This window comes from Gregarina niphandrodes, assembly GCF_000223845.1.
Source record: "Gregarina niphandrodes unplaced genomic scaffold scaffold00036, whole genome shotgun sequence".
Classification (NCBI taxonomy): domain Eukaryota; phylum Apicomplexa; class Conoidasida; order Eugregarinorida; family Gregarinidae; genus Gregarina; species Gregarina niphandrodes.
Window position 1 is genome coordinate 97,283 of NW_011645805.1, and position 10,973 is coordinate 108,255.

Sequence of the window (10,973 nt, forward strand, 5' to 3'; positions counted from 1 at the left end):
CCTACACGGCCGGGTTGGGTTGCTGCGACGCCAGGACGAGGGACACCTTTGGCGAGACCATGGCGAGCGAGTGGAAGCAGCTGGCGCCCGCGGAGCCGTTGGAGCTGCCACCCGAGGTGGCGAACAATCTCACGCTGGACACCGTGGTGGCGGACTGCTACGTGAACTTCGGCAAGCGGAAACACAGGAACACCGGCTCGTGGCGGGAGATTGACCCCGCAGCGGACCTGGGCCCGCCTGGCTCTTGCTACTTTCCGCCGAAAGAGTCCGTCCTGCGTCTCTTGAGCATTAAACGCGCACCCGGCGAACGAGGACGCGTCGTCCCCGGACCCAGACGGGTTGCACCGGTGCAACCTGCTACCCAGAAGCCGCTTGCTACGCCTTCACCGGAAATCCTCAATCTGCCCCCAGGCTACTTCGAACCCAAGGTTATTGTCGAGTATCAACCGCGAGCGCAACTTAGACGGACCTACCCTCATCCTCAGAGTTATCATCCTCAGAGTTATCCTCCTCAAGCCCAGTCTCAAATATATCCTCCTCAGACCCAGTCTCAAGCTTATCCTCCGCAGTCCCAAAGGTATCCGGAGACAGCTAGGCCCCAACGATACCTAGGTGGAGGAGCAGCAGCTGGTCCAGTCAATAGGAGACCAAAGGTCGCGCCGCTCGTTACGTGCAGTGCGCTACCCACAGCGTCTGTTCAGCGAGCACAACCGCTCAGGAAGACAACCTTGTTCGCACCCTCCCGACCGGGCGCGAGGCTACAGGCAGCGGGGTCACAGGCTGTCACCCTGCTTGGGACTGGCCACGGAACAGGCCCCGGAGCGTACTGGCCTCAAGGGACCACCCCGAGGCCTACCCAAGGGACCACCCCGAGGCCTACCCAAGGGACCACCCCGAGGCCTACCCAGGGGACCACCCAGGGAGCCCACAGGCCTACCCACGGGGCTACTCTCGTCCACTGCGGACCGAATCCTTCGTCCACGGCTGATTGGACTCCCCTCAACGGTTGTGCCCCCATCAACGATGGGACTTCCGTTAACGGCGTACTCCCTTCAGGCACTGCGCCAAACACAAAGGTAACGCAATGTGGACCCACTTTGTTCCGAAGTGCGCCAGCTCGTCACACGGCTCCGCCCCCCTGTCAGGGAGTGAGCCAATCACCTCTTGGAGCTTTCCGATGTCCCATCGGTGCCGTCCAACTGTCGCAGCTAGCGTCGCAGCCATCCCAAGGGGCCTTTCAGCCATCGATGGGATCATCGACGGGAGTACCCCACCCATTCCAGACAACACTACAAGCGTGCCAGACAACACTACAAGCATCTCCAAGAACCTTCCCACCATCACCAGCATTCCAGCGATTCAGGGGAACCTGCCAGCCGTCCCAGTCATCTGTGGCACGTCAAGCCGCACTTCAGGGAATGCCTCCTCCGGGCAATGGTCCTTCAGCTGCCGGTTTCTCACCCACGAACGTGTCCCAGTCCGTGGACGTGTCCCAGTCCGTGGACGTGTCCCAGTCCATGGACGTTCCCGTGTACGAACCGGTAGGCGCTCCACTGGTCATGAAAAGGATCGTCAGGCGTTCGAAAGCGGTGCAATATGACTGACTATCCAGCGAGTGTGTATTTAGTACAATTTTACCTTGCTTGTCTTGATTCGTTGGACGCGCTCTTTTTTCTTGCGCAGTATCTCACGGTAGCTCATGGCTTCCGTTGTCAACGAACGTATATTGGTTTCCCTTTCCTGTTCTTTCCGTCGCAGAATTTTGTTTTCATGACATTCCTTCTGCCTCAAATATTCCGGCAACGGTAGTCTACTTTCTTTTCTCAACTATAGGAAAACACATGTTTCTTAGCAATGCAATTTCCAGGGGGGGGTGGAGCCAGGGGGGGGGGGTGGGCCAGGGGGGGATTACCTTTCCGCCGAGAGCGCAGATCTTGGCGTCCATGTAAATCTTCCTCGCTCGTTTATCCAGGAGGGGCAGGCTAATTTCCCTGATGTCTTTGAGAATACCGTTAAACTCCATTCTCGCGTCCTGGGGGCCGGTGTTAGAACCAGTTTTGGAGCCAGCTTTGGAGAGCAGCACCGCCGGGGTTTCTTTATTAGCCTTGGGCACTGCGGAACCTCTCCCATAAGATGCTTGTGATGGGCCAGCATTCAATTGGTGTGTTGTTTGGACTGGTGGGAGGGTCTTCTTGGAGGCGTTAAGATCCTTTAAAGCCTTCCGTATGGATGTCTTGGGCGTCGTGTGCCTTTTATTCATGGCTTTGTTAAAATTACCTAGATGCGATAATGACTGTAGCTGCATGTTTGGCTCTCACGTCACTCACTCAGCGGCACGAATGCATGATACCCATGCAGCCTACTCTCACTTCCGGTAGACGGATGTGGCACTTTCGTTACGTTGACCCAGAATTCGCGCAGTTGCTGCCGGAGGCCCAGCAGCGGCTAGCAGAAGGCATTTACTATGATGAATTCCTCAGACTTAATGGCGATTACGCTTGGCAAGACGACGTGCATCTACTCCCTTCCCCTCCGGGGCACTGGGTCCCCCCGCCCTTCGCTGGTCTGAACGAAGCAGTACGCCCCCGCTCCGCTCAGCGCTTGTTGCCCTTCCGTTTTCTTCCCCTTCCCCTGGTTTTCTTCCCCTTCCCCTTCCCCGTCCCCCATCCGGGCTGAGTAGAATTGTTTCAGTTGTCGGACGACGGCTTAAGTTGCAGGGCCGTGTGGACGGTGGACCCCTACCGCGTGCAGTGGCCGGAATGGATTACGGGACAGAAGCCGAAGCCGCCGCAATGTGCTGCGAGTTTTCGTCGTTCGTTTGAAACGGTACTGCGATCCGCATTTCGTGTGGAGAACGAATGTCTACTGACGGAGGAGCAGCTATTGGAGCGACCAGTGTTGGTGCCTAGACAGGTGGTGCCAGAGGCGCAGGATTATACGTTGCCTCCGCCAAGATTAGCGATGGATGACTGGCACGTAGAATGGGTCCGACGTGATCCAGACGGAAAGCTGGTGATACATCGGTCACCCATACGGCAATCGATTACTCAGGCTATTCATAATATAAGACTACTAGGCAGCTCCCTATACTCTAAATTCGGACGAGTTGATGGCCGGTTACTCGATCGATTAGAACGGGAATTCGCCCATTTTAAGCGTACACACAATACAGATATCCTCGTCGAACATGTAGTTGAACCTGCTGCCCTCGAACAACCTGGCGCCGTCAAACGAGCCGCCGAAGAAGCCGCCAGACGCGCCGCGGAACGCACGGCTGAATTCAGTGTTAGACGACAAAAACGCGGGCGAGAACGGGAAGAGGCTAACCAAGAACGGGAAGAGGCTAACCGAGAACGGGAAGAGGCTAACCGAGAACGGGAAGAGGCTAACCGAGAACGGGAAGAGGCTAACCGAGAACGGGAAGCGGCCAACCGACAAGGCGCTGGTCGAGGAGGCGCTAGTCGAGGAGGACCTGACCAAGGAGGACCTGACCAAGGAGGACCTGACCAAGGAGGACCTGACCAAGGAGGACCTGACCAAGGAGGACCTGACCAAGGAGGACCTGACCAAGGAGAACCTGACCAAGGAGGACCTGACCAAGGTGGCGGCAAAAATGAGCTGCAAGACCGCGGCCCCCAGAACCTAGACAAACAGGGAGACACCGTTTCTGCAGCAATGAAAGCCTTTCAAGGCGATGCAACCGCCGCTGAGCGGACTAGCGAGCGGAGTAACGATCGAACTAGTGAAACGTGCAGGGCGAACCATTCGTGCAGTGATGCGGCTGCTTCATGTTCAACCCCGGGCGAGATTGCTGACCAAAGTATCCTCCAGCCTGTAATGCAGCGTTCCCTCCAGACGGAGACAAGAAAGACTGCCAACCAGGCGGAGACGAAGACTGTTGAGCAAACGGAGACAAGAAAGACGGTTAACCAGGCGGAGGCGAAGATTGTTGGCCAGCCGGTCTCGCCGGGTAATGTGCCCAGAAGGATGGTGGTGAGAAGTTCTATTGGTAGTGCAATCGTCATCGCAATTCTCATATTGTTACAGGTCCCTCGATTGCTGAAGGTTTCGCGTCGTAAAGAACTGGTCAAGAAGCGATTGCACTCGGCGTCAGGGGAGCGACGAAAAAACCGTACATTGTCCGTTGACGAAAGAGACCAACGAGGAGACAAGTCCAAGGCGCTCCGGGAACAACTGGAGCGTAAGGAACAACTGGAGCGTAAGGAACAACTGGAGCGTAAGGAACAACTGGAGCGTAAGGAACAACTGGAGCGTAAGGAACAACTGGAGCGTAAGGAACAAGTGGAGCGTAAGCAACAACAGCCGCAGCAAAACTGTATTCAAGATTCTTGTGGGACCGACAAGTACGTTTGTACAATAGGAGATGACAAGCGGAAGGGGCGCCACAGTATCTACGTTCAGGGTGCCTCGGTGCCTGTGAATACGGCTGACTGTGGTGGAAGGCAGTTTTTGGACAACAAGGGTAAGAGAATTACGGACAAGGCCGAGAAGGGAGTAACGGAAACAGACGCGAATGACAGAGACGGCGACGGCAGAGACGTAATGGGTAGAGACACCAAGGAGAAGAAACCCAGAGAGAAAGCAGCGAAGGATAAGGGAGCGAAGGATAAGGGAGCGAAGGATAAGGGACTGAAAACCGACTATGAAACTGCCTCGGGCCGGGGGAGTTGCGTGGATCACGTCCCATTCTCGAGACCGAACAGAATGAAGGCGTATCTGAATTTGGGTCGAGATCAGTTATTTCGAGAGGACTTGACTGTTGCAGATGAGACCGCCGAGTCGTCTGACTTGGCTGCGTCAGAACGAGCTCCGTCAGACCGGGCTACTTCGGAGCTTGCCGGCGATGAGGATAACGGACTGCGTCAGAGAAAATTGTATAAAGCGTTGGCAGATAAAGCGATGGCGGAGAGAGAACAGGAATTCCAAGTGCGTGAGCGAGCCGTGAAGCTTCGAGAAGAAAGGTTGGCAACGTGCGATCGGGACTTGAACCGAATGCGAGAGGATTTGAGCCGCGATCGAGCGTCGTTGCGCGCGCAGCAGGCTGCGGTGAACGCTTTGGAGAAGCAGGTCGCCGCCATGCAAGCAAAGGCAGCCAACGACTCTGTGATTGCCGCCGGCTTGCTGGAGGACGCCCGGCGGCAAACGGATGAGTTGGAGAGCCGTCAGCGATTAATGGCTCGCGACGAAAAGGTGTTGCAAACGCGTGTGCAATTATGCGAAGACCGGAGTAAAAAACTGGATAACCGCGAGCGGGAATGCGAGCTCCGTCTGGAGTCGTCCAAACAGATCATAAGTCGAGCAGAGGCGATTGAAGCTCGTGAGGCGTCGCTCCGGGATCTGGAGCAGCGTCAGGACCGGCGAGAGCGAGCGCTTGTTTTGAAGGAACAAAATCTTGTTTTGAAGGAGCAAGAGCTGCACTTGGCGAATGAGCAATGGGACTCGAAAAGGGCGGCAACCGAAGAAGCAGAGAAGAGGATCCAAGGACTGGAGCAGGCATCTCTGCAGCGCCTCGACGAACAGTCCGAAACTTTGAGGAAACGCCAGCAGGCTTTAGCGGATCAGGAGAAGGCGTTGGACGAGCAGCATGCCGTCATGGAGCGCCGACTGGCGGACGTGGCCGCCGCGGAGCAGGCGATGAAGGACCGAGAGAGCGCGCTGGACGAATTGAAGAACACGAACCAGCGCACCCTGGAGTCGCTGGAGAAGGACCTCCGTGAGCGGCAGGCGGCGCTGCTGGTGCGGTTGAACGAGCTGAAGCTGAAGGAGGACAACATCAGCAAACAGTCCGAAGAGTTGAGTCGGTGGGGCGAAAGGCTCGAAACGAAGGAGTCTTCCTTGGCGGTCCGCGAAAAAGAGCTCGTGTTGCGAGTGAAAGAAGTGGAACTGCAGGAACGCGAGAGCATGCTTGCCAGGAAAGAAGAGGCCGTGGCCAATCGCTCTGCCAACGTCCCGATTCGGAAGCACTATGCATGGAAAGAGACGTTACAATCGTCTTCCAAAATATCCACGTCTTCCGGCGGTGGAGAGGCGGCCAAGACCCAGCCTGGGAGTTCCCGCTTTAGCTGCTTGAATCCGTCCGAGACGGGCGGTTCCACCGCCATGAGCTCTGCGCCCATGAGATCTACCCTTGGCAAGTCCGTGCCCCCACCGCCGCCTCCCCCTCCGCCTCCCATACCGCCTATTGGAGTACTGGACTTCAAAAGCATTACGGCCCGGGCACCCCCTGGTTTTGACAAAATCTGGGCAGACGACGACGAATAGGTTATGGCAACTAAGCTTTGACCAACAAGCGGGCTGGACCAAATTCTCAGCTTACTTATGACGAGGTAATTTTTTGCGTCCAATTTTTAATGGACACAAGTCGGCTGCTTTCGGGGAATATTGCTGGGGCCACTGCTGGCCCACGCCAATTTCGTGATAGACATCAGCTCTGCGCTACTGATGACAAATCGGCCGCCAAGCCTGCTACCAGCAACCTCATGACTGATAGAGGCCTGTTGAAAGAAACGAAATTGTTGGCAGCTATATTGCGGAGTGCAGAGCGTGCTCATCGACGCAAAAGGTATGTACTCTGTACGAAGCACGTCTGCAAGCTCATATTGCGCGCTGCCAACGGGTCCCCCGACGGCGAGAAGCCCCTCGATAGCAAGCATTTGGTTGCAAGTGTCCAAAGGATCAGAAACGAATGTCTAGAGGCGGCAGCACTATGGACCACGGTGCTGAAGGAGAAGGGTTTTTTCTTGCCTTTGACAAACGCGTGTTTGGCATCGATCGCGCGCATATATGTGAAGCTCGGCTCTATCGAAGAAAGCGCGGCGCGCGAAGTCGAGCAAAAGGAGGGCATAAAGTCATCAGTACCATCCAAAAAAACCAGCAAGAGGGCAGGGACCAGCAGTGCGGGACTTGGACGGGTGGAACCACGGTCGAAAAAGAAAGCAGGATTCGACATGAAATCCTTTGTGGATAAAAATGTTTTTGGATGAACGCTCAGTATATAGACGGTTGAAGGATGCCGAGTATCTGCGGGGCATAACATGGAGGGTTTCAGTGATTGGTTTGGGTATGTATGCGCTTTCTCGACGGCCTTCCCCACTGGGGCCGTCGAGACTAGATTCTGTGAATGGTTTGTTTACTAATGTGGGTAATAGACTAGAAGACATAAAGCACACTGCAATGAGAACTTACAAGCACTTTAAAGGAGGGTCAAGTGGTGGTGACCCGGCAATTAGAGTGCCCTGGAAGTTATATAGAATGAATACTCTACCGTTGTTGCCTGATCTGAAGGACTACAAGCTTCCTAAAACTTTACCAACCTTAGTGGTTGACATGGAGGTTCTATTCAAGGATATTCATTACTCTCATGGCTGGAAGCTATTCAAGCGGCAGAGACTCGATGATTTGCTGAAATTCGCGTCCAATCATTTTGAACTGATTATTTGGAGCAGCGAGAAGTTTCCTCTAGGACAGACCATGATTTTGGGTTGCGGGATCTCCTGCATGGGGGTGCTACACCAGAATAACTTGTCCTATTGCGGCGGCAAGTATTACAAGGACCTGAGACGGCTGGGACGGGACATCCACCGTGTGGTGCGGGTGACAACAAGTACGCAGAACATCTTGGCGGATCAAGAGGACAACACTATAGTGCTCGATGGCAGTCGTGACGACTGTCTAGATGGCCTCACGAACTATCTCAAAACTCTGTCTCTCGCTAAGGGCGATTTGAGACCAAAAATTCGCGAATGTAATCGACAAGATTGTATTGACAAATACAAAACCCGTGATGTCACAGGCTTCCTGTCCCGGCTTATAGGCTTGGCTGGTTGAGTCGTTCTTTATCATCACCCTCTATTATCACCTCCATTCGCCACCTCCATTCACGACCTCCATTCACGACCTCCATTCGCGAGCTTTTTATCACAAATGTCAACGTCCCCGGCTACTGATGTAATTCGTGTGGGGAAGTATAAAGGAAAGCACTTCAATGAAATAGAAGACAATAGCTACAAGCAGTGGGTGCTCTCTCTTCAAGACTGTTCCGGTTCGCTACTGGCCTTTCAGACCTGGTTGAAGGAGAAGAGTAATACTGGAGACGGGCCAGAAGGAAGAAAGAGGTTCGCCTCTGAACTTGCCACAGCGCATGGTGACCTAGCGCCAGCACCGGCATACAATAAACGTTCCAGACTATCGGAGTTCCTGGATGACGATATGGACGAGTTGCTGGTCTTTGACGCACCAGATAAAGGCGAGGTGATTACGTCTCCAACCAAGACGTCATTTGAGGTTCGAGGTTCGCTGGATGGTCGAGCATCACTTGAGCGCCGAGGTTCGCTGGATGGTCGTGGTTCGTTGGATATCTTACAGGACGAGTTGGATGAATGCGGTATCAAAAGAGATTGGGATGAAGGAGGCCAGGGTGGGTCTCACGGTCGTGGCGGGGGCGGGTCCCAGAGTCGTGGCGGTATGCTTGAATCGTCTAGCGAGCCAGTTGTGACCTTTAATGGTAAGATGGTATTGGAAGTTGCCACTCCTCAGCATTTTCGTCTCCTGTTGTTGGAATCTGGTCGAAAGGGATACAGCACGTTTTTACCGAGTCCGTTGTGGAACTTACTATGTCGCTACCGCACAGTTCCAGGAGGCCAGAGCGGCGAGAATTTGCCGGGTGGGGTGTTGATAGATCAAGACAACTATGACGAAGTGGCCAAGTTGTTGGCGGCCAAGGTACGAGGTGCCCAGTTGGAGACGATTCCGTCATTCGTGCAGCTTTGTTTCCCCGGTTTGCGACCGTGTGCACCTTCCACACGATTGCCGGTGCGGAGTGCGAACATTATTTGTGGACTGAATTCACCGAAGACCCGAGAGGTGGTGGAGTCTACACGAGACTTGCATGGGCGTATCGGTGTCTTATTGATGCGTGAATTAAAGCCGTTCCAGGTGGAGGGAGTTATATGGGGTGTTTCAAGGAATGGTCGTTGTTTGATTGGTGATGAAATGGGATTGGGTAAAACGCTCCAGGCTCTGAGTATTGTGGCGGTGTACCATGACGAATGGCCTGTGTTGGTGGTATGCCCGAGTTCCATCCGATTCCAGTGGAAGGACCAAGCCAAGAGGTGGCTCGGTCATTGCTTCAGTAAACCAGACGATGAGATCGTGGTCGTCCGAAATGGACGCACGTCTATCCCTACAGGGGCGCGTATGATAATCACCAGCTACGAACTTCTCGTACGAGCGGACTGTCTCAAACATGGCTTCAAGGTAATCATTTGTGATGAAAGTCACTACTTGAAGAATATCAACGCCAAAAGAAGCCGCACTCTAGTACCCATGCTACAGACAGCTAAAAGGGCCATACTACTATCGGGCACACCTGCACTGAATAATCCTATCGAGCTGTATCAACAATTCAACGCCGTCGTTCCTGACGTTGTGAAGTATGACGTGTTCGCGAACCGGTACTGTGAGAAAAAAAGAAATCCATGGAGCAAACGTATGGAGTACTCTGGGGCGAAGCTGCCGTTGGAGCTGAACGTATTACTAACCCAAAGTATTATGATTCGGCGTCTTAAGAAGGACGTCCAAAAAGAACTGCCCGAGAAACTCCGGTCTTGTATACCTGTGGAAACAGATCAGGCCATCGTGGGCAAAATCCAAGAATTGCTGGAGAGCAGTAAGAAACAGGTGGAAGTGTCGCCTGAAACAGACCAGGAACGCCCTTGGCCGGAACAAAATGTTATTGGAGAAGCTTTCCGATTGACTGGAGAAGCCAAAGTCAATGCTGTCTGTGACTATCTAGATTACATGCTTACGGTCGAGCCAAGATTCCTAGTCTTTGCGCATCACCGTGTTGTCATGGATGCCTTGGAATTACGCCTGAAACAACACAAAGCCTCCTACATTCGAGTCGACGGGAGCACTCCTCAAAATCAACGGGACGGCTTAATACGGAAATTTCAAGAAGAGAAGAAAGCCGACGTAGCATTACTTTCCATCACGGCTTGCGGTCACGGCCTAAACTTAACTACCGTCAATACGGCTGTATTTGCAGAGTTGTATTGGGTACCCGGACAGATGATACAAGCAGAAGATAGGATACACCGCATGGGCTCAACCTATTCTACGGTTAACGTACATTACTGCATAGCAGAAAACACGTTAGATGATACGGTCTGGAAAACACTCATAAGAAAATGGGAGGGAGTCACTACCACTCTCAACGGGGTACGAGAGCAACTAGCGTTCGATAACCATTTTGGCGAAGAACCCATATTCTGAGGCGCCAACCAGCCGTCCAGCATCCCACCCTGGTCGGGTATCCTCTCCGTCCGGATTACTCGGGATCGCACCATCTATTTTCCTCTCTAATCTGTTTCTCCTCCTCAGGAGTAAAATCATTCTCGATTTGAAACAGAGCGCGAATCTCCTCAACGCTCCGACCCCGAATCTCACTGGCAACTCGAGCACAGCATAAATCCGCCAAGCCGGGAATATCCAAATAATTGGCAGCCAGGATTAGCTCGAACACGGTAGGAATTTCTACGCATGTAAATTTATAGTCCCACTCAGCAACCACGTCCTGGAACCGACGGTCTGGCAACGGCCTTGGCATCTCACGAGGTTTCGAGTTCTTGTATCTGTTTAAATATTCGATAACTTTCTCCAAAATAGGACCTTTTATCACAGGCAAAGGGAACGTCTTAGAAATATCGCACCCTATATAGGAAGACCATCAAGACAGAAAGACAGAAATTGATACAATTGATCTAGGTGGGGTCTCCTCTAGGTGGGGTCTCCTCTAGGTGGGGTCTCCTCTAGGTGGGGTCTCCTCTAGGTGGGGTCTCCTCTAGGTGGGGTCTCCTCTAGGTGGGGTCTCTTCTAGGTGGGGTCCCCTCTAGGTGGGGTCCCCTCTAGGTGGGGTCCCCTCTAGGTGGGGTCCCCTCTAGGTGGGGTCTCCT

At 53.6% G+C, this 10,973-nt stretch overlaps 6 protein-coding genes across 6 annotated transcripts; 4 read left to right on the forward strand and 2 right to left on the reverse strand.

Moving 5' to 3' along the window:
* Nucleotides 1–59: 59 nt before the first annotated feature.
* GNI_136540 (hypothetical protein) lies at nucleotides 60–1,604 on the forward strand (the record flags this gene model as incomplete). The annotated part of the gene is made up of 2 exons (XM_011134129.1): nucleotides 60–501; nucleotides 1,348–1,604. 2 exons carry the CDS (start codon nucleotides 60–62, stop codon nucleotides 1,602–1,604), a joined length of 699 nt encoding a protein of 232 aa, XP_011132431.1.
* A 19-nt stretch (nucleotides 1,605–1,623) lies between these two features.
* GNI_136550 (hypothetical protein) lies at nucleotides 1,624–2,260 on the reverse strand (the record flags this gene model as incomplete). Its single annotated transcript, XM_011134130.1, has 2 exons — nucleotides 1,624–1,827; nucleotides 1,913–2,260. The coding sequence occupies 2 exons, from the start codon at nucleotides 2,258–2,260 to the stop codon at nucleotides 1,624–1,626; spliced, it is 552 nt and encodes a 183-aa protein (XP_011132432.1).
* A 701-nt stretch (nucleotides 2,261–2,961) lies between these two features.
* On the forward strand, nucleotides 2,962–6,282 carry GNI_136560 (hypothetical protein; the record flags this gene model as incomplete). The annotated part of the gene is made up of 1 exon (XM_011134131.1): nucleotides 2,962–6,282. One exon carries the CDS (start codon nucleotides 2,962–2,964, stop codon nucleotides 6,280–6,282), a length of 3,321 nt encoding a protein of 1,106 aa, XP_011132433.1.
* A 990-nt stretch (nucleotides 6,283–7,272) lies between these two features.
* On the forward strand, nucleotides 7,273–7,848 carry GNI_136570 (NLI interacting factor-like phosphatase; the record flags this gene model as incomplete). Its single annotated transcript, XM_011134132.1, has 1 exon — nucleotides 7,273–7,848. One exon carries the CDS (start codon nucleotides 7,273–7,275, stop codon nucleotides 7,846–7,848), a length of 576 nt encoding a protein of 191 aa, XP_011132434.1.
* A 96-nt stretch (nucleotides 7,849–7,944) lies between these two features.
* On the forward strand, nucleotides 7,945–10,293 carry GNI_136580 (putative helicase; the record flags this gene model as incomplete). Its single annotated transcript, XM_011134133.1, has 1 exon — nucleotides 7,945–10,293. One exon carries the CDS (start codon nucleotides 7,945–7,947, stop codon nucleotides 10,291–10,293), a length of 2,349 nt encoding a protein of 782 aa, XP_011132435.1.
* A 55-nt stretch (nucleotides 10,294–10,348) lies between these two features.
* Nucleotides 10,349–10,627, reverse strand: GNI_136590 (putative Skp1 family protein; the record flags this gene model as incomplete). Its single annotated transcript, XM_011134134.1, has 1 exon — nucleotides 10,349–10,627. One exon carries the CDS (start codon nucleotides 10,625–10,627, stop codon nucleotides 10,349–10,351), a length of 279 nt encoding a protein of 92 aa, XP_011132436.1.
* Nucleotides 10,628–10,973: the final 346 nt, after the last annotated feature.